The sequence below is a fragment of the Artibeus jamaicensis genome, unplaced genomic scaffold (assembly GCF_021234435.1).
Source record: "Artibeus jamaicensis isolate MK-2021 breed Jamaican fruit bat unplaced genomic scaffold, CSHL_Jam_final scaffold_369, whole genome shotgun sequence".
NCBI lineage: Eukaryota > Metazoa > Chordata > Mammalia > Chiroptera > Phyllostomidae > Artibeus > Artibeus jamaicensis.
In genome coordinates this window covers 10,739,800-10,764,269 of record NW_026522042.1, presented here as the reverse complement: position 1 = coordinate 10,764,269, position 24,470 = coordinate 10,739,800, and the positions used below count along the sequence as shown (strand labels likewise).

Here is a 24,470-nt window from a genome sequence, read left to right as displayed (position 1 = left end):
TTGATGCCAGTACCATACTGTTCTGGGAACCACAACTTTGTAATGTAATTTGATGCTCCCAGCTTTATTTTTACTTCTCCAGATTGCTTTGGTTATTTGGCTATTTTGTGATTCTGTACAAATTTCATGATTATTTGTTTACTTCTGTGGAAAAAATACCTTGAATTTTGGTTGGGATAGCATTGAATCTGTAGATTGCTGTGGGTAGCATGGACATTTTAACAACATCAGTGTTTCAAATCTATTTTTTGTATCTTTAGTTCCTTTTATCAGTGTCTTACAGTTCTGAGTGTACAGATTTTTCACCTCCTTGGCTAAATTTATTTCTGCTTTATTCTTTTTGATGCAATTGTAAATGTAATTTTTTTCTCAATCTCTTTCCAATAATTAATTGTTAGTGCATGAAAACATAACTGATTTTTGGTAGAGTCTTTAGGGTTTCCCGTATAATATGTCATCTGCATATAAAGACAGTTTACTTCTTTCTAATTTGGATGCCTTTATATCTATCTTTTCTTTAACTGCTTTGACTAGGACTTCAAGTACTATGTTGAACAGAAGTGACGAGAGTGGCATCCTTATCTTGTTTCTGATCTTGGAGGAAAAGCTTCCAGCTTTTCATCATTGAGAGTGATGTTAACTGTGTGCTTGTCATAGGTAGTCTTTATAATGAAGAGGCTTGTTCCCTCTGTACCCTCTTTGTTGAGAGTTTTTATCATGAAGTATGTTGAATTTTGTCAAATACTTTTTCTTCATTTATTGATATGATTTGATTATTTTGTAATGTAATGTATCACACTGATTGATTTGCAGATACTGACTGTTTCTTGCATCCCTCAAATAAATCCCATTTAAATCATGCTGTACAATCCTTTTAATGTATTATTGAACTCGGTTTGCTGATACTTTGTTGAGGGTTTCTGGATCTGTGTTCATCAGTGATATCGGCCTATAATTTTCTTTTCTTATAGTGTCTTTTCCTGTTTTTGCTATCAGGATAATGCTGGCTTTCTAAATGGATGTGTTCCTTCCATTTTTTTGGAAGGATTGATATTAAATATTTTCAAAAAATGTTTGGTAGAGCTTATGAGTAAAAACACTTTATCTTGGACTTTTCTTTGTTAAAAGGTTTTAGTAGTTGTTTGCTATTTTTTTTCCATTTTTTAAATTTTATTGTTGTTCAGGTACAGTTATCTGTGTTTGGCCACATCTCTCCCCACCCCTGCCCCTATTAAGAGGTTTTTTAAAATTACTAATCCAATCTCCTAGTAATTTGTTCAGATTTTAAAAATTTCTTCATGATTAAATCTTGGTAAGTTGCATATTTCTAGGAATATATCCATTTTCTCCAGGTTGTCCCATTTGTTGATATGTAACTGCTAATAGTAGTTGCTAATGATCCTTTGTATTGTTGATATCCATTTTAATGTGTACTCTCATTTACAGTTTTACTTAAGTTCTCTTTCTCTGTCTCTCTCTCTCTCTCTCTTTTTTTTGTAAATCTAGCTAAAGGTTTGTCTTTTTTTTTTTTTTTCAAGCAATGTAGTTTCGTTGACCTGTTCTCTTTTTTTGTCTATTTCATTTATACTCTGGTCTTTGTTATTTTCTTACTAATGTTAACTTTGGGCTTAGTTCTTTTTTTTTTTATTTAATTCCTTCAGATATAAAATTAGGTTGTGCTTTCTACCTTTGATTTTTCTCTCTATATACATATATCAAGGAAAGGATCATTTGATCCCTGCTTTCTACTTTCTATGTTAAGTAGTAGTAAATTGTCATTTACATAATGGACTTCCTAGAAAGCATGTTTCTTCTAGTTCTTTCTCATAGTAACTTGGTAGCCTCATAGAAAGTGCCGTTCATATCAAAATTTTGGTACTTAAAAGCAGATAGTTATTAAAATCTTTTCTTTTACCTGCTTCATCTATAATAGTGTTTTTTCAGTTGCTGTAAACCAACACCTTGTTATTTTTGTCTTCATTAAAAAAACCAGTTTGCAATGACCTGAACTGCACAAGATGTAACTATATAGGTTATATAGTTATGTATAGGTGGGTGGCACTGTGTTCCATTTTGAATAAAGTATGACATAATATAGATAAAGGGCCAGCAAAATTTCTTTGTAAGCACCCAAATATTTCAGACTTTATGGGCCACTTTTCCATAACATTGTACATTAGGACAAAAGCAACCATCCACGAAGTGTAAATGATTTTATCATTGTATTCTAATAAAACTTTATATATACAAAACAAGTGGAACCCTGGCTGGTGTGGCTCAATGGATTAAGCACTGACCTGCTAACCAAAGGATCACTGGTTTGATTCTCAGTCAGGGCATAGACCTGTCAGCTTCACTGGGCAGGCCAAGTGAGCTTCCCCATGGGGAGTGAGTGAGAGACAGCCACACATTGATGTGTGGTTTTTCTCCCCTTCTTTCTTCCTCCCTTCCTCTCTGTTTAAAATAAGTGAAATCTTAAAACAAACAGACAAAACAAGTGGAGAGACAGATTTGATCCTGCAGGCTGTAGTTTGCTGAGCTTGATAATAGATACAAAGTTGAAGTTATATACAGGTGAATATGATATTTCTCCAGCTCTTATCCAGTATTTATTAATATAACATGAAATTGGCCAAGTATTATTTTAACAGGATATTTAATATTTGTGTGTACTTATTTACACATAGTGGGACTATATATTATTAATATATAATTAATCAATATAATATATAACATATACTTATTCAAATTGCCTCTTAAATATTTTATACTTCTCACAAATATATAATTTAATACTTGATTAGATTGATTAAAATACTTAAATAACAAATCTCAACATGTGAATTTTGTTCTTTTTTTTAAAAATTTATTTAATTATTGTTCAAGTACAGTTTTCTGTTTTTTCCTCCCATCCCAGCCCACTCCCCCAGTGCTCCCCACCCTCCCTCCCATTTCCACCCCACTTAGTTGTTGTCTATGTGTCCTTTATACTTGTTCCTGTAAATCTTTCCCCTTTTTCCCCTGATATTCCATCCCCTCTCCCCTCTGGTCACTGTCCCCTTGTTTTCTATTTCAGTGTCTGTGTTTTTATTTTGCTTGCTTGTTTATTTTGTTGTTTAGCTTCCTGTTAAAGGTGAGATCATATGGTATTTGTCTTTCAACACTTGGCTTATTTCACCCAGCATAATGCTTTCCAGTTCCATCCATGCTGTTGCAGGAGCTCATTCTTTCTTTCTGCTGCATAGAATTCCATTGTGTAAATGTACCATAATTTTGGAACCATTCATTTACTGATGGGCACCTAGGTGGTTCTTGATTGCTTTTGTTTGTTTGTTTCTATGTAACCTTAACATATTAAATAATTAATAGTATTTTAAGCTAAAGATTTCTCCCGTAAGTTTGATAGGACAAGTACATAATAGTGACATTAACACTTCGCAAAAATGATCAGTTCATAACTGTTTTCTCATACCTTTCATATAAACATACAGAATAGTTCTTAGATGATTTCCCTTCCTTGTCTTCCCCTTTCAGCCCATCTTACAAATTATTGCTAAAGTAACATTTCTAAAGCATATTCTGATTCTTTCATTCCTGAAAAGGACTATTATATGAGCTTTACCTACTTTTCCAGGATTACATATTTTGTTCCCTATTGAATGTCTTATTCTGCCCAGAGCAGACTACTCAGACATTCCCAAATTTATTTCTCCTGACTGCTAACTTCTTTTTCTTTGCCCCTGTCCTACATCCTCCAGTTCTCCGCCCACTGATTCTTTACAATCATTGACCTTTTTCTTGTTTCCTTAAAATTTCTTTCTTAAGTTAGTATAACATGTACATTTATTTCTTTCAACTCCTTACAAATACACAGATGCAATATGGTATACCTATCATTTTGCATTCTGTTTTCTTTACATTTACTATCTCTCTTACCAACATATTTCATAATTATCCTTAATGCCATCTACTCTTCTACTGTGTTCCCCTGTTGTTGGATATTTTGATGTTACTTACAATACATAAAATTGATCTGAACATCTTTCTTCATAAAGCTTTTGTTGTTTCGTTCTCTAAATGTCCTTTGATAAATCCCACTAATGGTATAAATGGGTTAAATGCTTTGACCACCATTTGCTGTGTGTTATATTTTTCTACATTATACCTGATTGAAGTTAAAGATTTATTTGATGCTGTTCCTTTAATATGGGTAGGTTATTGAAAGAATTGTCACTGAACTACATTATGCTTGCCTAATTTTATGGCTTATAAAATTGAGGTTTCTGTGACTTTTCTTGGAAGGCAGCTATGCTCACCACTATACCACCAACACCACTGACTTTTCTTGAATCATTTCTGAACATGACTGGTTTCTATTGCTGAAGCTTTGGTCCTAAAGAGTTCATGAACTGAGGTAGTTTATTTTTAATCTCAGGGTTTTCCCATTCAAAACAAAACACATTGTCAAGTCAGTGACTTTGGGACTTCTTAAGTCTTTTGATGGCTTCTGGTTTCAGTAATCTTGTCAGTGTGCTAATATGAGTAACTCACACTACAAATCCAAGATGATTGCTCAAATATAACACTTCTAGAAGTTAGGGTATTCTGTGGCCTTATTAGAGCCAAAAATAGAGGCACACTATATCTTATGGAAGATATATCTGCATAAGCTGGAAGAGTGGTACCTCATAAAATTGTGACTAGATGGCATTATTCCTCAAGTCGGTAACTTAAAATTTTATGGACTTCAAACACCTGATTTAAAGAATAAAATAGTAAGAATGGGAGAAATTAGGTAAGAAAGAGAATCATAAACTATTAGCAGTCTCAAGTTTTTAAGAATAAAATAGCTCAGCAAACAATAATCTCTATAACCGTCAATCTAGTAAACAGTAGTGAGACATTATGCTTTCGTTTAAAGGATTATTTTCTAATTCGGGGAAAAGAACGTAACTAAATATGTCATAGGGATCATTTGAAGTACTTGCTGTTTATTCATTTTTGTTGAATAACCAAATCAGTTATCTGAACCGTAATGATGTAGTAAAGATTCTCTGTGTGAGTTCAGGAAAGTCAAGCATTTTATTTCTTATCCTTTGTAATCAAGGGACCTGGCTGAGTCAATTTATGGTGCTTTATAAAAAGGAAGAAAGGATGTTCTTAATTCAGAAAATATGTAAACATGTACATTGACATTTCTATGCAAAATGAAACAACTTTAATTTTTGGAGGGCAGTCCATTGAGAGACATTAACCATTACTGCATTTTTAAAAATTGGGTCATCATCAGAAATGAAATATTTGGTCTTTGAATTACGTTGCTGTAACTTTCAGAGTTATACAGAGGTTAAAATGATTTGCAGAGTAGTATAGCTCTCAAATCTGATAGTATTCTTTATAATTTAGGGAATAAGGGACAGTAGACTATAATGAATAAACTGAATAAAGTTTTATGCCTGCATTATCGAATATGAGACATACGTTTTCTGTGTTTGCCTATTAAGAGGATTTTTTTTTTTTAACAGAGAAACGAGAGCAGAGGCTTTGCTCTGGGTATACAATAAACCATATAAAGAGAGTACAAGTACCAATATATATCTTAAACCTTGATTACCTATTGTATATTTATCTACAGCATAGTTTTAATTCTGGGATATTAGTATCAAATCAGTATGACTTTGTGAATGGGAATTTAAGCAGAATATAATCAGTTAGGTAAATCTGCTTTTTAAAAAAAATCTCATGATGAACTAAAGGCCAAATACGTGGGTTATTCATATTTGTAAGCCAAAAAGATTATAATAAAAGATTATAATGTTTGAGGCAGTACAAAAAATAATTCTTATTTTAAAAAATTCAAAAATGTCTTTATTTTTCTATAAAGTGTAGCAATTCAGAAACTAGCCAGGATTTATCTCTGTAAGTAAACATAGGAAATTGAACCACAAAGTTGGGTAATCAGAAAGCATTTATTGACCGTCTAAATATACATACTTATAGGTCATGTGGAAAGGGAAAGATAAATACTAGGAGACATAATTCTTCTATCAAAAAACCACTAGAGGTATTCAGAGCATTAAAGATTTTTAAATGAGATGCAGAGTATGTTTACATTGGGGCTGAAGAAACGGACAACCCAAAGCTAAAGATTTTTTTTTTTTTACTTCTACCAATGTTCCAAAAAGTGGACCTCACTGATAAATGACAATTAACTTAAGAAACCAGCACAAAGAAATGTTGCATGATTTGAAAATTACACAGATAATTTACATTGAACATTAGTATATCAGGATTCTCAGGAATGAAATCTTCGAAATATTACCAATCATGATTATTACCACTTTGTTGGGTAAAATTATTGTTGTGCATATTCTTAAAAGACTTGAAGACTAAAGGTTACTAAAATAACTTCTTTATGATGTTAAGTAAAAGTGCTATAAAAAATAAAAGGATTATTTTTTCTATTGAGATTAATAATTTCTATTTGGAAATTATTTGTGTATTTCTGAGGCTTTGAAATTGTCTTGATACCCATTTATTTTTGTCATGACTTAGTTTTATTTTTCACATTTTCATTTGAATGTTACAGTGTTAATATTGATTATAGTTACTGATATTCCCTGCTATAAACCTGTGTGGTACTCTTTGCTCCCAGTTCCTAAAATTTAGCAGGTAAAACCTCACTTTTATACTTGTATTTAAAGATTTACATGGGTAGGTAAAGCTAAAATTGTCTTCTTCAGTAGTCATCAAGAATGTGTTGTCCTCAAAAATAGATTTTGCTACTTCTACTTTATTTTTTAGTTCTCAACAGGATATTACAATTTATTTCTTCATAACAATTGCTTTTGTGTGTGTGTGTAGAATTAGGTAGTATTATGTTAATAGTTTTTATTGTATTGATATACATCCTGTCTTTACTGTTTCATTGGAAAACATAAACTTATTTCATAACAGACTTAGATCTACTATTTTTAGTTGTAGATATTTATATATTTTAAAATATTTTTGTTCTTTTTATCCTACCTTTCATGTTTCTGTTATTTTTAATTAAATGTATATGTGTTATCTGTTCAAGGAAATTCTAACACTGAAGGCATTATCTTGCTTCTCAAATAGACATTGATAGGTAAAAGCATATAAAACTCTTGTTCCATCCACTATATACAACTACCAGGATCATACAGGAAGACAAGGACATGATTAGTGTCCTCAGGTTCTTCTCATTTATTCTGAGGGATAGCACTGCTTTCAAAATAACTGCCTCAGTTCTCTATAAATCAAATCTGGGTGCTATCAAGAAGGTGAGATGTACCCCCTATCACAAATACACGTGTAATGGCGGTGGATCTCTAGTTTCAGTTAGGCTTTTCAGAAAATATTATATTAAAAACTTGATATAACTACATATTATCATATTTTTTAAATTGTTAAGTAATGAAATACATTCAAAAACTGCATCATCAGTTTAGAGTTAAGATTTACAGTTATAAATATGACTGTTTTATTAAAATACAAAAGTGACTTGACAAACTTTTGTAAATACTTCCATTTTATTTTCTTTATGGTAATTTAGTTAAAAACTCTGTTTTATCTTTAGATTGACATTTTCTTCTTGCCTTTCATTAATAGGTAGTATAGATCAATCAGTGTTAAAAGAATTACCCCCTGAACTCCTGGCAGAAATTGAATCCACCATGCCACTTTGTGAACGTGTGAAAATGAATAAACGCAAGCGTAGTACAGTTAATGAAAAGCCAAAATATGCTGAAATCAGTTCAGATGAAGATAATGATAGTGAAGAAACTTTTGAATGTAAGTATCACATAACTTTATTATTACTTTAGAACCTAAAGGCAGATTAATGTGTTTGTCTCATTTATAATTATTTGGGTTAGCAAGAGTACAGTGATCTTAATTTGTAATAATATAGCAATATTTTTTCTTTATACGTAAAACCTGTATGAAAGATGAGATCAGTTGGCACCAAGAAAAAAATCTAATCTATAATTAGTGTCAGATAACACATATGCATGTGTATATGTGCATTTAGCAAACATTTATTGAGCTTCTCCTATGGTATATGCTAAGCACAGAAAATAAAAATACAAATAAGATGTGGCCCGTCTTTGAAAAACTTTTCATTCTAATGGGGGGAAATGTAAACAATTGTAGTACAATGATAATAGTAAATACAGGGTGCTGTGGGAGCACATTGGATTGGCATCAGAAATCATACTGGGGGTTCAGGAAATGCTTATTGGAGGAGGTGACACTTGAGTCTTAAAGGACACGTAGGAGATAGCCAGGTGAAAAATAACTTAAAACCATACTATCACTAAATTATGAATGGATTAGCACATTGCTGATTATCTGTGTGGTTTGCACCTGGCTTCTCTTTTTTGCCCAGCTGTGTCCTGGAATTCCTCCCTTGTTTCACTGTTTTCCAGAGCTGGCTTCTTCACTACACAGCTACCTCTCTACAACACTGTGATCACCTGTCTTTGCACTAGACTTGCTATACCTCGCCTGTCTTCCTACTGGTCCACTGAAAAAGTTCTTCTCTTTTATCCCTATCTTCCTTCTTCTGGAGCAAGAGAATTGAGCCTAGCCAAGAGGGGTCAGCAACCTTGTTTGACTTAAACGGCATTCAGTGGAAACAGACTATGGGAGATCTTCACTTGTGTGCCAACTGACTTAGTCATTATGACCAAAAGAAGTGGGAAGACCACCAGTGTGTTCTACCTTTTCCACCTAGTGTCCATAGATTGAGGTGTGACAAGCAAGGGCAGGAAAGACAGATGCATGCTGCCATTTTTAAATGTATATTGCTGATGCCCTTCACCTGCATATTGCTGAAGCCCTTCACCTGCTCCAAAGTTTTCAGTCAATGTTCATTTACTCTGATTGTCTTAAAATTGTGAGCTCTTGAGCTATGAGCAGTAGATTATGAATACTGAACAAATCTGAACAAAGTTTTAAAATTGAAATAAAATATATAGCAAAGTTAATCTGACATGTAATTACATGTATACTTGTTACCATTTGTATTATGAGATGTATTTACATATAGTATATTTCAATGGCTAAAGTTAATAATTTTATTATAATCAAACATTTTGTTCATTTGGGAATATATATACTGGGAAGGGAGAAGAGAAAGGAGATCAGGTGGCCTAGAAACTTACTCCCCTTTATATGCATGCTTCTCCTCCCTCTTCTCAGTCCCCCTAATACATCACCCATTTCTAAAGGGAATAGCTAAAAAGAAGTTAGTTAATTACAGATTGATTTCAAATCACACTTCAACTCTAGTTCATTGAGAGTGACTGATGAGAATTCTGAAGCTACCTTACAATTAAGTAGAAAGGACAGCATAATCAGAAATGCCCATGTAGTGTAAAATAGGGCAGGGAGCCACACATGCCTCATGTTTGTCATCAGTGCCAAAAGCCACTATACTTTTCCTAGTTTCTATTATGAGAGCTGTTGTCTTATCTTAGAGGCGCACAGATTCATAGTAAAGCCTTGGATCCCCTTAGTTAGAGACCCTTATCTTCAACCCCTGCTAGGAATAAGAGAAGTTTCTCTGGGTTTTGCTAGAGATCTCAGAGCATATTCCTGTTTTTCTTGGTTTATTTCTGTGCAGTAACAGAAATGTCAACGTGGGGGCCGCATATTTTAGTGATGAAAAGATTCCAGTTGATAGTTGACAAACAACTAGATTGTGATTATACCTCAAGAAAGACAATATAAAGGAAATACAGTGTGGTACAAAATATAGAACTAGTATGAACATAGATAGAAAGCTTATGCTGTTTTGACATACTTTTAGAAATACAGTTTTACTGTAGTTTAATCAAATTGGTTTCCCAAAAATTCAAAACCAAGGAAATAGTTTAGTTGAAGGAGAGGGGGGAAGGGTTGAAGGGTAATTTTGATACTTACGTCACACAAATTTGGAAGCCGTGGCTCAGATATAAGATCTGGGGAAGGAGGAGGAGAGATATAGTAAGCTAAAGAGAGATGTAGGAGAAATTCGTATATAAGAATAAACTCTGTTTTGTATACTCACAACCATGAACCTACTTTTGCCCCACCTTTTGTATTAAGTCCCTCCCTACTTCCAGGGGAATGAGAGAAAACTGAAGGAACAAGCCAGTCACAATGCACTGGGGTCCTGATAGCCTATTGCAACACTTAGTAGTGTCTCATAGAGGTTGGGTTTTTTCTAATTTCCATTCCATTTTCATCAAAATTGCCTAACGTTTAATGAATTTTAACAAAAGTTTTCAGTGCCTAAAAATTACCACCAATACAGCATATTATATATACTTGCTAAAAACTGTAAGATTTTTCAACCATTTCTCATAGACTTGAATGCTTGAGATATATCTTATGAAATTAATTAAAATTTAGAAAAACTGAGTAGGTCATATTTGAGATCACAGAATACTATCTTCTGACCAAGTTTGTTAGTGGTTATTCCTGAGATTTGTTAGGTATTTCAGTACTTGTTGAAAAAAAACATTTAGTGAATGGTATCCATAAATGACCTGTTTCTCTGACACATACACACATACCCACCCCTATTTGCATTTTTATATAAGGCAAGCCCTCACTAAGAGCATATACTGGAGCATACCCTAACAGGGGAAGAAATTTTACCTCTTCCTTATGTTTTATACTCAAATTTATGCCTAATCTTGAAGAAAATCACTGTAGGTTTAAGTATATCCACTTACATTTGGCCTTTTTCTTTTTCATGAATCATCTTGCCCTGTCAAGCCTATGACCACAAATAAAAGGAAACAAAATTATCTTTTTCTGTCGTACTGTCAATAGATTGGACAGAAGGGTCCAGAACTAGAAACTGAATTAGATTGTTGAATAGGAATAGCTGGAGTGGTGTGTAAGGGTAAAATTAAGTAGGGTATAGATAGACATTGATTATCCACACAAGGACATGGGTACAAGCATACTTGGACCAAATTGGCTTCCTTACATCTAAACCAGGTAGGGGACTCAAGCAAGAATTTTGTCTTAAGTATTTGGTGGGTATTGGTCTTAGCTGGGGAGTCTGAAATAGAAGCCAGTTACAAGAAAGCAAAGGAGTCCAATTTAGATCAACAGACTAGAAAGTATTTCATTGTTAACAAGTGGTCACAACAACAACTAGTGTACGATCCCAAGTGTAGGACACATCAGTTCTCTGTCTTAGTTTTAACTTGGTTGTACTGTACCCTAGAGCAAGTATGATAAATATTTGTCACTTCTACTGCCCTCCATCTCTCAGTGAACAGACATTTCTAATGAGTCACTCACTTGTGGACTTAATTTGGCTGTTAATTGATTGTATACATGGTTACCCATATTCTATAATATTTTCAGTAGTTTACTGAAAATATTTTTCCTTCGTACCCTGCTCCCCATCAAGAATCCACACGTTTAAGACGTTTCTGTTTTCATCCAAAATGCTAGATAAAGATTGCTTTACATGCCTTAATTAATCCAAAAGTACTGAATACCTCTTTGAAATGAGCAGTGTGGTTTAATTCAGACAACATTCATATCTGTATGTATTAGCAAACCAAGTTCATGTAAAAATCTTTAACTCTAGATAGCTAAAATAAGTGATAACATTTCTATACCCTAATTTATATTTCTGGTTAAACAGAATGACTCAGAATTTCCTAATTCCATACATGTAGATTTTTTCCCCCAGGTAGTTCATTTTTAAAGTGCAAGTTTGAATGTTATTTTTAAATGAGGTAAAATATTTGTCATGGGGATTTGCTTCTAGCCTCTAGGAAACGACATAAAAAAGATGATGATAAAGCTTGGGAATATGAAGAGCGTGACAGAAGAAGCTCTGGGGATCATAGGAGAAGTGGCCACTCTCATGAAGGAAGAAGGAGTTCTGGTGGTGGTCGTTATCGAAACCGAAGTCCATCAGATTCTGACATGGAAGATTATTCTCCTCCTCCCAGCCTTAGTGAGGGTAATTCATCAGTATCAACAGATACATTACATAAGCCGATTTAAATTTAGGGCTGTTAATTTGAAGAATATTTGATATTTTTATGACTTAACCATTTTTAATCAAGACAAGTGTATATTTAGTTTGGATTAGCAATGATTATTGTTTAAGTATTTGATTAATGGAAGAAATCAGAAACAAATGGAAACATTTTAAGTTGTCATTCCTGCATTTTAGTATTTCTTTTTGTCCCTTTTAGTTGCTAGAAAAATGAAGAAAAAAGAAAAACAGAAGAAGAGAAAAGCTTATGAACCAAAATTAACACCTGAAGGTAACAATGTATTTCTTTTTATTCATGTTCTTCAACTTCCATTTTTCTATTTGGAATGTGGATATAATAAGCTTTTCCTTTTTTTTTTCTGTGTTGCAGAAATGATGGATTCTTCAACTTTTAAGAGATTCACAGCCTCAATAGAGAATATTTTGGATAATTTAGAAGATATGGATTTTACTGCATTTGGTAAAAAAATTTAAATATTTTTATCTCTATAAAATCAGTTTAAAATATTATATTTATTTACCTATGTGCCAGTTACTCTAGTGGATTCAAAGGCATGGTCTGTGTTTTCAAGAAACTTAAAATCTAGCTGTGAAGTCCAGTTTATGTTATTAAGCAACTGAAAACTTTAGTATAAAAATCAAGTATTAAATTAGTTAAGTATTAATAGTGTCTCAAGAATCCTGAGAGTATAGCCTCTACAAGTTAGAGTAATTAAGGAAGTCTCTGTGCAGATGAAACTTGAGTAGGCCCTAGATATGGAAGGAAGCTATAGTAATGAACAAAGATGTAAAAATAGGAACTCATTCCTCTATTAATTTATCTAATACCCAATGTGTATTGAATAGTGTTTGTCAAAAGTATGTTAAGTGCTAGAAATGCAAGAATAAATACCTCAGCCCCTGGCTTTAACTACAGTAAGTCCTCACTTAATGTCCTCAATAGGTTCTTAGAAACTGACTTCCAGCAAAATAGTGTTTAATGAAACCAATTTTACCATAGACTAATTGACAGAAAAAGAGTTAACATCCTGTGGCAGATTTCTGGTTACAGAAACGTCACCAGATTTCTAAATAAAGACCCAAAACACTTCTACCGTTAAACATTGAAATAAATGTGAGCTATACACGGATTTAAGAAAGATTAATAAAAACAAGATAATTATTTTCCAATCAGCTCATTCCAATTTAGGAACACAGGTGGTTGGAGTCTATCCCAGCAGCTCAAGGTACAAAGTGGGACCAGCCCTGAATAAGATGCCCTTCCATTGCCAGGCATATTCACACACACCCACACTCACTCAGACAGGGACAAATAGACATGCCGATTCACCTGATACGCACATCTTTGCAGTGTGGTAGGAAACCCTAGTGCCCAGAGAAAACCCACACAGATATGGGGAGGACATGCAAAGTCCACACAGACAGTGGACCCATGTGGGAATCAGTTGTCTGTTTTCCTCATTAATGTTATACCAAACAACGGAGAATAAAATGAAGTTACTCAAGGACCTGCTATAATACATAGTCTAATATGGAAAACAAAATAGTAAACCAATTAGAATATAATAGAATTAATGTAATAGTCATATATTTTATAACAATATGTGGATATCATAGCTATAAAAATGTAAAATTCAAAATATTAAATTTATATAAAAATATGGCTCACGGTGTTTAGAGCTACTCAACAATTTTATGCCACCTTCAGCTGGTACAGACACTAGTGCCTAATTTATACATAAGCCATATGGCATATGAGCACTTTTTATGTGAGTTTATCTATTTGAAAATTCCATAGAAAGTATGTTACCCTTTATGTTGAAGGTATTTGTATTGTGACAGTTACTTGCCTAAGTATCATTAATGGTTTTTTTTTCCGTTATTTGGAGTATCAGTTCTTCATTTCTAAAACTTCCCAGTTGTGCGCTGAGAAACCTTTGTCTTCCACATCATTTAAGATCTCAATGGGAAGACATATGGCACTGTTAATCGAGGATAATGTGAGGAGGAGTTATTTACAGAGATATCAGTTACAAAAGTGGGGGCAGAATAGTGTTTGGAGCCCAGGGTTTACAGGCATGGAACTGTTATCTTCTCTACACCCAGAGGAACATGGCTAAAGAGAACTTACTCAGTGGGGAGAAGTTATAGAGTGAGTCGCCTTGATAAAAGCAGTAACCTTTTGGTCAGAGGTCAAGGTCAACTTAAGGAAACTTTTCAAGGAAGGAGTCAGGAATATAAGTACCCTAACCTTTACTCACTTCTCTTTGATCTTCTGACAGGGCACCCCACTGGCTATAAACCTATGCAGAAGCCCAGTGGGCAAGGGAGACTGTTGATGTCTGTACAGATTAGCCTCCTAGGGAAAAGAGTTTGGCGGAGGGTATATTCAAAGTTAGTAAAGATAAGATAGCTTTTCTCCTCTTCCCATTTTAGTCACTGTCTATTCAATCAGGGTTTGCTTGAAGTCTACAGAGGCCTCTTAGGTTATTGTTTAGTTAGTTTTGTTTTGTTTTTTAAGATTTTTAAAATTTGTTTTTAAAGGGGAGGGGCAGGAGAAAGAGAGAGAAACATCAATGTGTGGTTGCCTATCACACACCCCCTACTGGGGATCTGGCCCGAAACCCAGGTATGTGCCCTGCCTGGGAATTGAACCAGTGACCCCTTACTTTGCAGGCAGACCTTCAATCCACTGAGCCATACCAGCCAGGGCTGTTTAGTTTGTTTTAGAAGTGTTTGTGTGTCCAGAAATTTTATTAAAAAGTTAAGCTTACTATTTCTAGCTATTTCTTTTACCTAAACTGTTCGTTTGTTTGATTTGGTTTGTCAGGTGATGATGATGAAATTCCTCAGGAACTACTCTTAGGAAAACATCAACTTAATGAACTCGGCAGTGAATCTGCTAAAATTAAAGCAATGGGTATAATGGATAAGGTATCTCACTAAAGTAGAGTTTATTAATTTACTTATATCTAATGTTTAAAGTGTTCAAGGTAAATTGCAAAGTTACATAAAGTAAATAATAATGCAAAGAAAATTCATGGTTGCTTTTGAAAGTCTAACCTGACTTCTTCCTTTTTCTTTTTTTTTTAACCTTGAATCAAAGAAATATTCTGCACATTGTTCTAAAGGAAATCATTTCATTGAAAGAGCCATGGGATCTCTTCATGTTTTTACTTTTTATTGTCTCAAAAATTTAGATTATTTACGTGCATATATACACTAAATTTTTTCTGACATTTGCTTTAATCACTTACAGTTGTGAAAGACTAACGCTATAGTCAACACATTAAGGCCATAGGCTCCTTGCTGTAGGCTTTATAATCTGTGAATTGTCTTTCCTAGGAGCTCTTCATTGCTCAGTAGTCTCATTGCACTGATGGAATTGCAGGATATTTTTTATTATTAATAATTTCAGACAATAGTGACAGCATCAAGGAATTGCTTTCTATAATCTTTATGAGCCACCATTCACCCCCTAAACTATTGCATGATTTCTATGCAAATATAAATTTTAGACGAATCATCTCTTCTCTTCTAATCAGGCTCCCTCTTGCAGAAAATTATTTAGTCTAGGTCTTAAATTTCCTAGTCTGTAATTTAGAGATAATAATTTGTTCTTCAAGAATAGTAAAAGAATTAATCAAAAATTATGTTTGCCTATAGAGTTTATTCTAAACAATTTAAACTTAGTTTTCAATTTATCATTTTAAAGTAGATTGTAAAACATTTTGATGTTTCACAAGGTTAAGATAATCAGTTATTTTATATTCATTTATGTATTGCCTATTACCAAATAATAAATGTGCCATAAATTTGATGTTTTTTATTAAGCTATAATTGACATTTAACATTATATTATTTTCAGTTATACAACATGATTTGATATTTGTATGTATTACAAAATGATCACAACATATGTAAATCCAGTTAACCTTCATCAACACAATAGTTTTTTTTTCTTGTGATGAGAACTTTTTTTACTTAGCAACTTTCAAATACACATTTGACCCTTGAACAACACTAGTGTGAACTGTAGAAGTCCCCTTATACATGGATTTTTTTAAGTAAACACATTTTCTTGGTATATTCAGGTTTCACATCCTTGGATCAAAAACAGTATTTTAACACTCCGAACCTTGGATCGAAAATACTCTTTTCAACCACAGTTTAATTCACAGATGTGAAAGGCCAATTATAGTTAAGTTTTTGGGGAGTCAAAGTTATACACAAATTTGGGCCTACACTATTGTGAGTAGGCATCCTTAACATTTATGTTGTTCGGGGGTCAGTTATACAATATGATATTATTAAGTACAGTCACCATGCTATACATTATATTTCCAGGACTTATTTTTTATCTTAAAGCTGAAAATTTGTACCTCTTGACCACCTTCACCCATTTTGTTCACCCCCACCTGTGACATCCATCAGTCTCTTCTCTGTTACCTGTGACTTTAGTTGCTAGTTGCTGCTTTTTACATTCCAGATGTAAATGAGATCATACATTATTTGTCTTTGTCTGACTTGTTTCTTTAGCCTTCACAGTCTATCCACATTGTCGCAAATTCCCTTAATTTTAGGGCTAAATCATATTTCATTGTACATATATGCTACATTTTTTATTTATTCATTCATTGTTGGACACTGATTACTTCCATGTCTTGGTTCCTATAAATAATTCTGCAATGAACATGGATGGGGTGCAGATATCTTTTTTTGAATTAGTGTTGTCATTTCTTTTAGATATATAATTGCTGGATCATATGGTAGCTCTGTTTTTACTATTTTGAGGAACATTCATATTGTTTTGTATAGTGGCTGTACCAATTTACACTCTCACCAGTAGTGTAAAAGAGTTCCCATTTGATTTTTAAAGACAGGCATCACATAGTTAACTGATAATTAATTGCTGTTGGTTTACATTGATATTTCTATGTGTAGTGAGGGTATATTGATTTATTTTGTACATAGGAATATGGCATCAGTTTTCTGAGGGGCCATTGCCAATTTTAGGTTTTAATTCATAAGTTCTACAATTATATGTAGCGAAGAATATTCTTTTTCAAAATTGAATTTGCTGAGTATTTTCAAAGTATCAAAGGTTTACCAAAAGTCACAGTAGTTTAATCTGTTGTTAAAACCCAGCATAAATAATGAAAATATACTTATGTTAGTGCTCTGTTTGATCCTCCCATTTGACTCTTCTTGCTGATTTCGTTGTGAGTCCTAGCTACATACTAGTACTCTAAAAGGAGACCTGTTCAATCAAAAGAATGTAAATATCAGTTGCCTCCTGGCTGAGCCTCTAAAATCAACTAAATTTTTTAAACAGAGGAAGAATCTTTGTAATAAGTAAAATAGGAGATATTAAAATAATAATGCTGCTACTAAATAAAACAATGTATTTTTACATTTGTAACTCTTATTTACAATTCTATACTTTTGTTATTGAAAATACTATCTTGGGTTTTAAGACATTTGCTGAATAACATTCTAATATGGGAACTGTGCTGTAATCAAAATAACAGATCTTGTGTATGTGTGTTTTATATGCATGTTCAGTGTCACTGGCACAAAAACTGGGTGCCAACCATCAGAGCAAACTTAGTCTTGACTAACTGTATAGTTAAGGGTTAAGAGTTAGAAACATGCGTGTGCCCATTGTGTATTTGCTCTCTGTCATTCAGAACAAATGATTGATTCTCTATGTAGTTCAGACTTGAGGATGTAAGTAGGAAAGTTTCCTTTCTGTTCTTTAAGAGGGTGGTAATTTTATATACTCCATAGCCTAACAGGGATAATTTTACAGAATATTTCTTGAATATTAGTACTTTACTAATGCTGGATAAAAGAATTTATGTTGCTGTTTCAGCTTTCTACTGACAAAACTGTGAAAGTCCTAAATATCTTGGAGAAGAATATTCAAGATGGGTCAAAGCTTTCTACTTTGTTAAATCATGTAAGTTTAAAATTCATACTGTTTTTACCCTTACTGTTGTTAAGATATATTTTTTCCACGGGAACTTTGATTTATAGGGAAAATTCCTAATTTTATTAATTTAAGCTTGTTACCACCATTTACTGGTTACAGTCATTAGCACTGCTGCCAGAGTTACACTTTTAGAAATCCCGAATTGATTGTACACATTATCAGTTCACAGCTTTGACATAAAGTGTGAAAAATGATAACAGATATAAATTCATTTAATTTAAAGGATTGTTCCTTTATATTATGCTCTTTCTTGTGTAAGTGTATGAGTGTGTTTAAAATGTCTTTTCATTTAAGAAGTAAATGATAGAGGGTAGTAATTCTGTTGACCTTCCCTGGAAAATTAGTTAGAAATCTTATGCTGATTTTCTAATGTACCCTAAAACATTAATTCTTATATGCCATTTTTATACCTAGCTCAAATGGTTGGTTGTCAAAAGATTTAGATAATTCATGTAAAGTGCTTAACAATGTCTGGCATGTTGTAAGTTCTCAGTAAATGGTAACTGGAACTGTTATTACATTTTAGCTTGTTTATATCAAAAGTACTTGGAACATGATGTAATGGTTTATGAACTGATTTAAACTACATTGCCTGGGATCTGCCTTTCTAGCATTATAGCAGACATTCAAAGTCATATGTGCATTCAAATTGATCTTGATATCTCTTTCATTAATGAATAGAAACATTGATGTTTATAGGCGTTTAATATAAGAGATAAAAGAGTTGGGAAAAATTTTGAATTAATGAATACTCATTTTTAAAAGCCTGATTTCAAAAACAGTGTGTTTATTTTTAAAATTTTCCAAAACATAAAAAGCACAAAAGGTCCATATTCCTATCCATCAATAACTATTGTTAACATTTTTGATATATGTACTTCCATTCTCACATGTAAATACATACTATTTCTTATGTATTAGTATTCTGATACTAATACATATGTATTTTATACATGTACTGGATTTTGTCTTATGAGGGACATATTCCTGATGTTTTTGGAAGCCACAGGATTGCTAAGTGATGTACATGGAATAAAAAAATTGTGGGAAAAAAATCTGAGGTTGTATTTCAATGGCTTATTAAATATATGCATATTTTACAATTCCCCCTCTAAATTAGCTTTTGAATGATAAAAACAAAAGGTTTAGAGAAACCTATAGTTGTAGTATGCTCCATCTTTAGTCTACAGGTTTTTTTGTTTGTTTGTTTGTTTTAGTTTAATTTCACAGGACATTGTGATAAATATCATCAAGAATCTAGAGTTCGGGAGAGCTAGCTGATTCAGTCTTAATGAAATTATTTTTTATTTCTAAAAACCTTAGCACTATTTAATGTGCTGCAGGTCATCTTAATGTTTGGCATCAGTGATAAACCTCTTTAACAGACTCTTTTTTTTTTTAATATTAAATTTTCTTTAGTTACTTTTCAAGTACATTTTTTTTATCTATTTCTCCCATCCCACTCCACCCCCCCGCCCGGTCTCCCCCCTCCCTCCCATTCCTCCCCCCACAGTCCTCATCTCTGTGTCTTTCATACTTGTTCCTCAAAATCCCCCCCCCTTTTCCCCTTAAGTTCCCTTCCCTCTCCCCTCTGGTCGCTGCCCACTTGTTCTCTATTTCAGCGTCTTTGTTTTTATTCTGTTTGCTTGTTTGTTTTATTCTTTAGCTTCCTGTCAAAGGTGAGATCATATGGTATTTGTCCTTCAATGCCTGGCCTATTTCACTCAGCATAATGCTTTCCAGTTCCATCCATGTTGTTGCAAAAGGTAGTAGCTCCTTCTTTCTCTCTGCTGCATAGAATTCCATTGTGTATATGTACCACAATTTTTTGATCCATTCGTTTACTGATGGGCACCTAGGTTGCTTCCAACTCTTGGCTATTGTAAATTGTGCTGCTATGAACATTGTGGTGCATAGGTTCTTTGAAATTGATGTTTTAGGATTCTTGGGGTATAATCCTAGCAGTGGAATTGCTGGGTCAAAAGGCAGGTCAATTTTTATTTTTCTGAGAAAATTCCATACTGTTTTCCATAATGGTTGTACCAGTCTGCAATCCCACCAACAGTGAACTAAGGACCCCCTTTTCCCCACACCCTCTCCAACATTTGTTGTTTGTTGCTTTGTCTATTATAGCCATCCTGACTGGTGTAAAGTGGTATCTCATTGTGGTTTTAATTTGCATCTCTCTGATAGCTAACGATATTGAGCATCTCTTCATGTGTCTCTGGATATTCTGTATGTCCTCTTTAGAGAAGTGTCTGTTCAAGTCCTTTTCCCATTTTTTAATTGGGTTCGATGTCTTCCTAGAGTGGAGTCGTGTAAGTTCTTTGTATATTTTGGAGATTAAACCTTTGTCTGTGGTATCATTGGCAAATATGTTTTCCCATACGGTTGGTTGTCTTTTTAATTTAATTCTGTTTTCTTTAGCCATGCAGAAGCTTTTTATTTTGATGAGATCCCATTTGTTTATTCTTTCCTTTATATTCCTTGCTCTAGGGGACATATCCGTAAAAATGTTGCTGCGTGGAATATCTGAGATTTTCCTGCCAATGTTCTCCTCTAGGACTTTAATGGTGTCACGGCTTATATTTAAGTCTTTTATCCACCTTGAATTTATTTTGGTGTATGGTGTAAGTTGGTGCTCAAGTTTCATTTTTTTGCACGTAGCTGTCCAGTTCTCCCAACACCATTTGCTGAAGAGGCTATCTTTACTCCATTTTATGTTACTGCCCCCCTTTGTCGAATATTAATTGACTGTAGAGGTTTGGGTTGATTTCTGGGCTCTCTGTTCTGTTCCATTGGTCTATGTGCCTGTTTTTATGCCAGTACCAGGCTGTTTTGATTACAGTGGCTTTGTAATACAGTTTGATATCAGGTATTGTGATCCCTCCTACTTTGTTCTTCTTTCTCAAAAGAGCAGCTGCTATTCGGGCTCGTTTATGATTCCATATAAATTTTTGAAGTGTTTGTTCTATGTCTGTGAAATACGCCATTGGTACTTTAATAGGTATTGCATTGAATCTGTATATTGCTTTGGGTAGTATGGACATTTTGATGATGTTAATTCTTCCAATCCATGAACACGGTATATGTTTCCATTTGTTTGTGTCTTTCTTGATTTCTTTCTTCAGTGCTGTGTAGTTTTCTGCATACAGGTCTTTTACCTCTTTGGTTAGGTTTATTCCCAGATATTTTATTTTTCTTTTTGCTATATCGAATGGGATTTTTTCCTTGATTTCTGCTTCTGCTGATTCATTGTTTGTATACAAAAATGCCTTTGATTTCTGGATATTGACTTTGTATCCTGCTGTTTTGCCAAATTCATTAATTAGTTTGAGCAGTTTTTGGGTAGAGTCTATAGGATTTTCCATGTACACTATCATGTCATCTGCAAACAGTGACAATTTTGTTTCCTCCTTTCCTATTTGGATGCCTTTTATTTCCTTTTCCTGCCTGATCGCTGTGGCCAAAACTTCTAATACTATATTGAATAGGAGTGGTGAAAGTGGACATCCTTGTCTTGTTCCTGATCTTAGTGGAAAAGCTTTTAGTTTTTGTCCATTGAGTATGATATTGGCTGTAGGTTTCTCATAAATGGCCTTTATTATATTGAGGAATGTTCCCTCTATTCCCATTTTGCTGAGTGTTTTTATCATAAATGGGTGTTGTACCTTATCGAAAGCTTTTTCTGCACTATTGATATGATCATGTGGTTTTTGTCTTTGCTTTTGTTTATGTGATGAATTACATTTACTGTTTTGCGAATGTTGAACCATCCTTGCATCCCTGGGATGAATCCCACTTGGTCAGGGTGTATAATCTTTTGGATATATTGTTGGATGCGATTTGCTAATATTTTGTTGAGGATTTTAGCGTCTATGTTCATCAGCGATATTGGCCTGAAGTTTTCTTTCTTTGTTGTATCTCTATCTGGTTTTGGAATTAGGATGATGCTGGCTTCATAAAAGGAGTTAGGGAGTTTTCCATCCTTTTGGATTTTTTGGAATAGTCTGTGAAGAATGGGGGTTAGCTCTTCCTTAAATGCTTTGTAGAATTCTCCTGTGAATCCATCTGGTCCAGGGCTTTTGTGTGATGGGAGTTTTTTGATTACTGCTTCAATTTCTTTTGCTGTTATTGGTCTATTCAGGTGTTCTACTTCTTTTTCATTGAGTTTTGGGAGATTATATTTTTCTAGAAATGTGTCCATTTCCCCTAGGTTCTCAAATTTCTTGGCATACAGTTCTTCATAGTAATTTCTTACAATCCTCTCTATTTCTGTGGTATCAGTTGTAATCTCTCCTCTTTCATTTCTGATTGTGTTTATTTGTGTCCGTTCCCTTCTTTTCTTGATGAGCCTACTTAAAGGCTTGTCTGTTTTGTTTATTTTTTCAAAGAACCAACTCCTGGATTCATTGATCTTTAGAATTGTACTTTTAGTCTCTATGTCATTTAGTTCTGCTCTGATCTTAGTTATTTCCTTCCTTCTACTTGCTTTGGGCTGTTTTTGTTGTTGTTCCTCGAGTTCTTGCAGGTGTAGAGTAAGGTCATTTGTTTGAAATGTTTCTGTTTTCTTTAGGTAGGCCTGTATTGCTATAAACTTCCCTCTCAGGACTGCCTTGGCTGTATCCCATAAGTTTTGGGTTGTTGTGAGATCATTTTCATTTGTTTCCAGAAACTTTTTGATTTCTTCCCTAATTTCATTCTTGACCCATTCATTGTTTAATAGCATACCGTTCAGTGTCCATGATTTTGGGTGTTTTGGGTTTTTTCCTTTGGGGTTGGTTTCCAGTTTCAGTCCCTTATGGTCAGAGAAAATGCTTGGTATGATTTCAATATTCTTGAATTTGTTGAGGCTTGTTTTGTGCCCTATCATGTGGTCTATCTTTGAGAATGTTCCATGTGCATTTGAAAAGAATGTGTATTTAGCTTCTTTGGGGTGAAGAGCTCTGTATATATCAGTTAGGTCCATTTTATCAAGGGTGTTGTTGAATGCCGCAATGTCTTTGTTGATATTTTGTTTGGAAGATCTGTCCATTTTTTATAGTGGGGTGTTAAAATCCCTCACTATAATTGTGTTGCTGTCTATATCTTTCTTGAATTCCTCTAAGATTTTCCTTATATATTTTGGTGCTCCTATGTTGGGTGCATATATATTTATGATGTTAATATCTTCTTGGTGGATTCTTCCCTTGAGTATTATGAAGTGACCTTCTGGGTCACTCTTTATGGCTCTTTTTTTGAAGTCTATTTTGTCTGATATGAGAATTGCTACCCCAGCTTTTTTTTCTTGTCCATTTGCTTGGAAAATTTGTTTCCAGCCTTTCACTTTTAGTCTGTGATGGTCTTTTGTCCTGAGGTGGGTCTCTTGTAGGCAGCATATGTGTGGGTCATACTTTCTTATCCATGCAGCTATTCTGTGTCTTTTGATTGGAGCATTTAATCCATTTACATTTAAGGTTATTATTGATAGGTACTTATTCATTGCCATTTTTGTACCTGTGTTCCTCTCTGTCTGTCTCTTTCCCTTCCTTTCCTTAAAGCAGACCTTTTAGTATTTCTTGTAGAGCTGGCTTGGTGGCAGCAAATTCTTTTAGACTTCTTTTGTCTTGGAAGCTCTTTATTTGGCCTTCTATCTTGATTGAGAGCCTTGCTGGGTAAAGTAGCCTTGGTTGTAGGCCTCTGTTTGTCATTACTTGGAATATTTCTTGCCAATCTCTTCTTGCTTGGAGTGTTTCCATTGAGAAGTCAGTGGCTAACCTTATTCGGACTCCCTTGTATGTTATTTCTTTTTTCTCCCTTGCTGCCTTTAAGATTCTTTCTTTGTCTTAGAATTTTGCCATTTTAATGATGATGTGTCTTGAAGTGGGCATCCTTGGGTTCCTCTTGAATGGGACTCTGTGTGATTCCCGGATTTGTGTGACTTTTTCTTTTGTCAAATTAGGGAAATTTTCTCTCATTACTCTTTCAAATATGTTTTCTATCCCTAGTTCTTCTTCTTCTCCTTCTGGTATTCCTATTATTCGGATATTATTACGTTTCATATTGTCTTGCATTTCTCTTAATCTCTCTTCATTCTTTCTGAGCCTCTTTTCCCTTTCCTGTTCTTTCTGTGAGATGCTTTCTACTTTGTCCTCCAATTCACTAATCCGATCTTCTGTTTCATCCACCCTATTTTTAATGCTTTCCACTGTGTTTTTTAATTCAGAAATTGTATTCTTCATTTCCTCTTGGCCCTTGCTAATAATTTCCATTTCCTTTTTCATGTGTATATAGTTCACAGTGAGATCATTGTAGCTTCCCTGTAGTTTCTGGTAGCTGATTGTGAGCTCTTTGAACTTCCTGATAATCAGTGCTTTGAATTCAGTATCTGATAGTTGACTTGCCTCTATTTCATCTAACATTCTTTCTGAGGATTCCTCCTTTCCTTTCATTTGG

The 24,470-nt window shown here is 33.9% G+C and overlaps 1 protein-coding gene across 5 annotated transcripts in view; it reads left to right on the top strand.

Annotated features, from left to right (window-relative positions):
• NIPBL (NIPBL cohesin loading factor) overlaps positions 1 to 24,470 on the top strand; it is a 204,388-nt gene that overhangs the window by 119,012 nt on the left and 60,906 nt on the right. For all 5 annotated transcript variants that reach the window (XM_037128962.2, XM_053657314.1, XM_053657315.1 and 2 more), the window contains 6 exons: positions 7,633 to 7,815; positions 11,804 to 12,001; positions 12,240 to 12,311; positions 12,411 to 12,500; positions 14,871 to 14,974; positions 17,916 to 18,002. In XM_037128962.2, the coding sequence (XP_036984857.2) occupies positions 7,633 to 7,815; positions 11,804 to 12,001; positions 12,240 to 12,311; positions 12,411 to 12,500; positions 14,871 to 14,974; positions 17,916 to 18,002 (734 nt within the window). The remainder of the gene's footprint in view (positions 1 to 7,632; positions 7,816 to 11,803; positions 12,002 to 12,239; positions 12,312 to 12,410; positions 12,501 to 14,870; positions 14,975 to 17,915; positions 18,003 to 24,470) is intronic.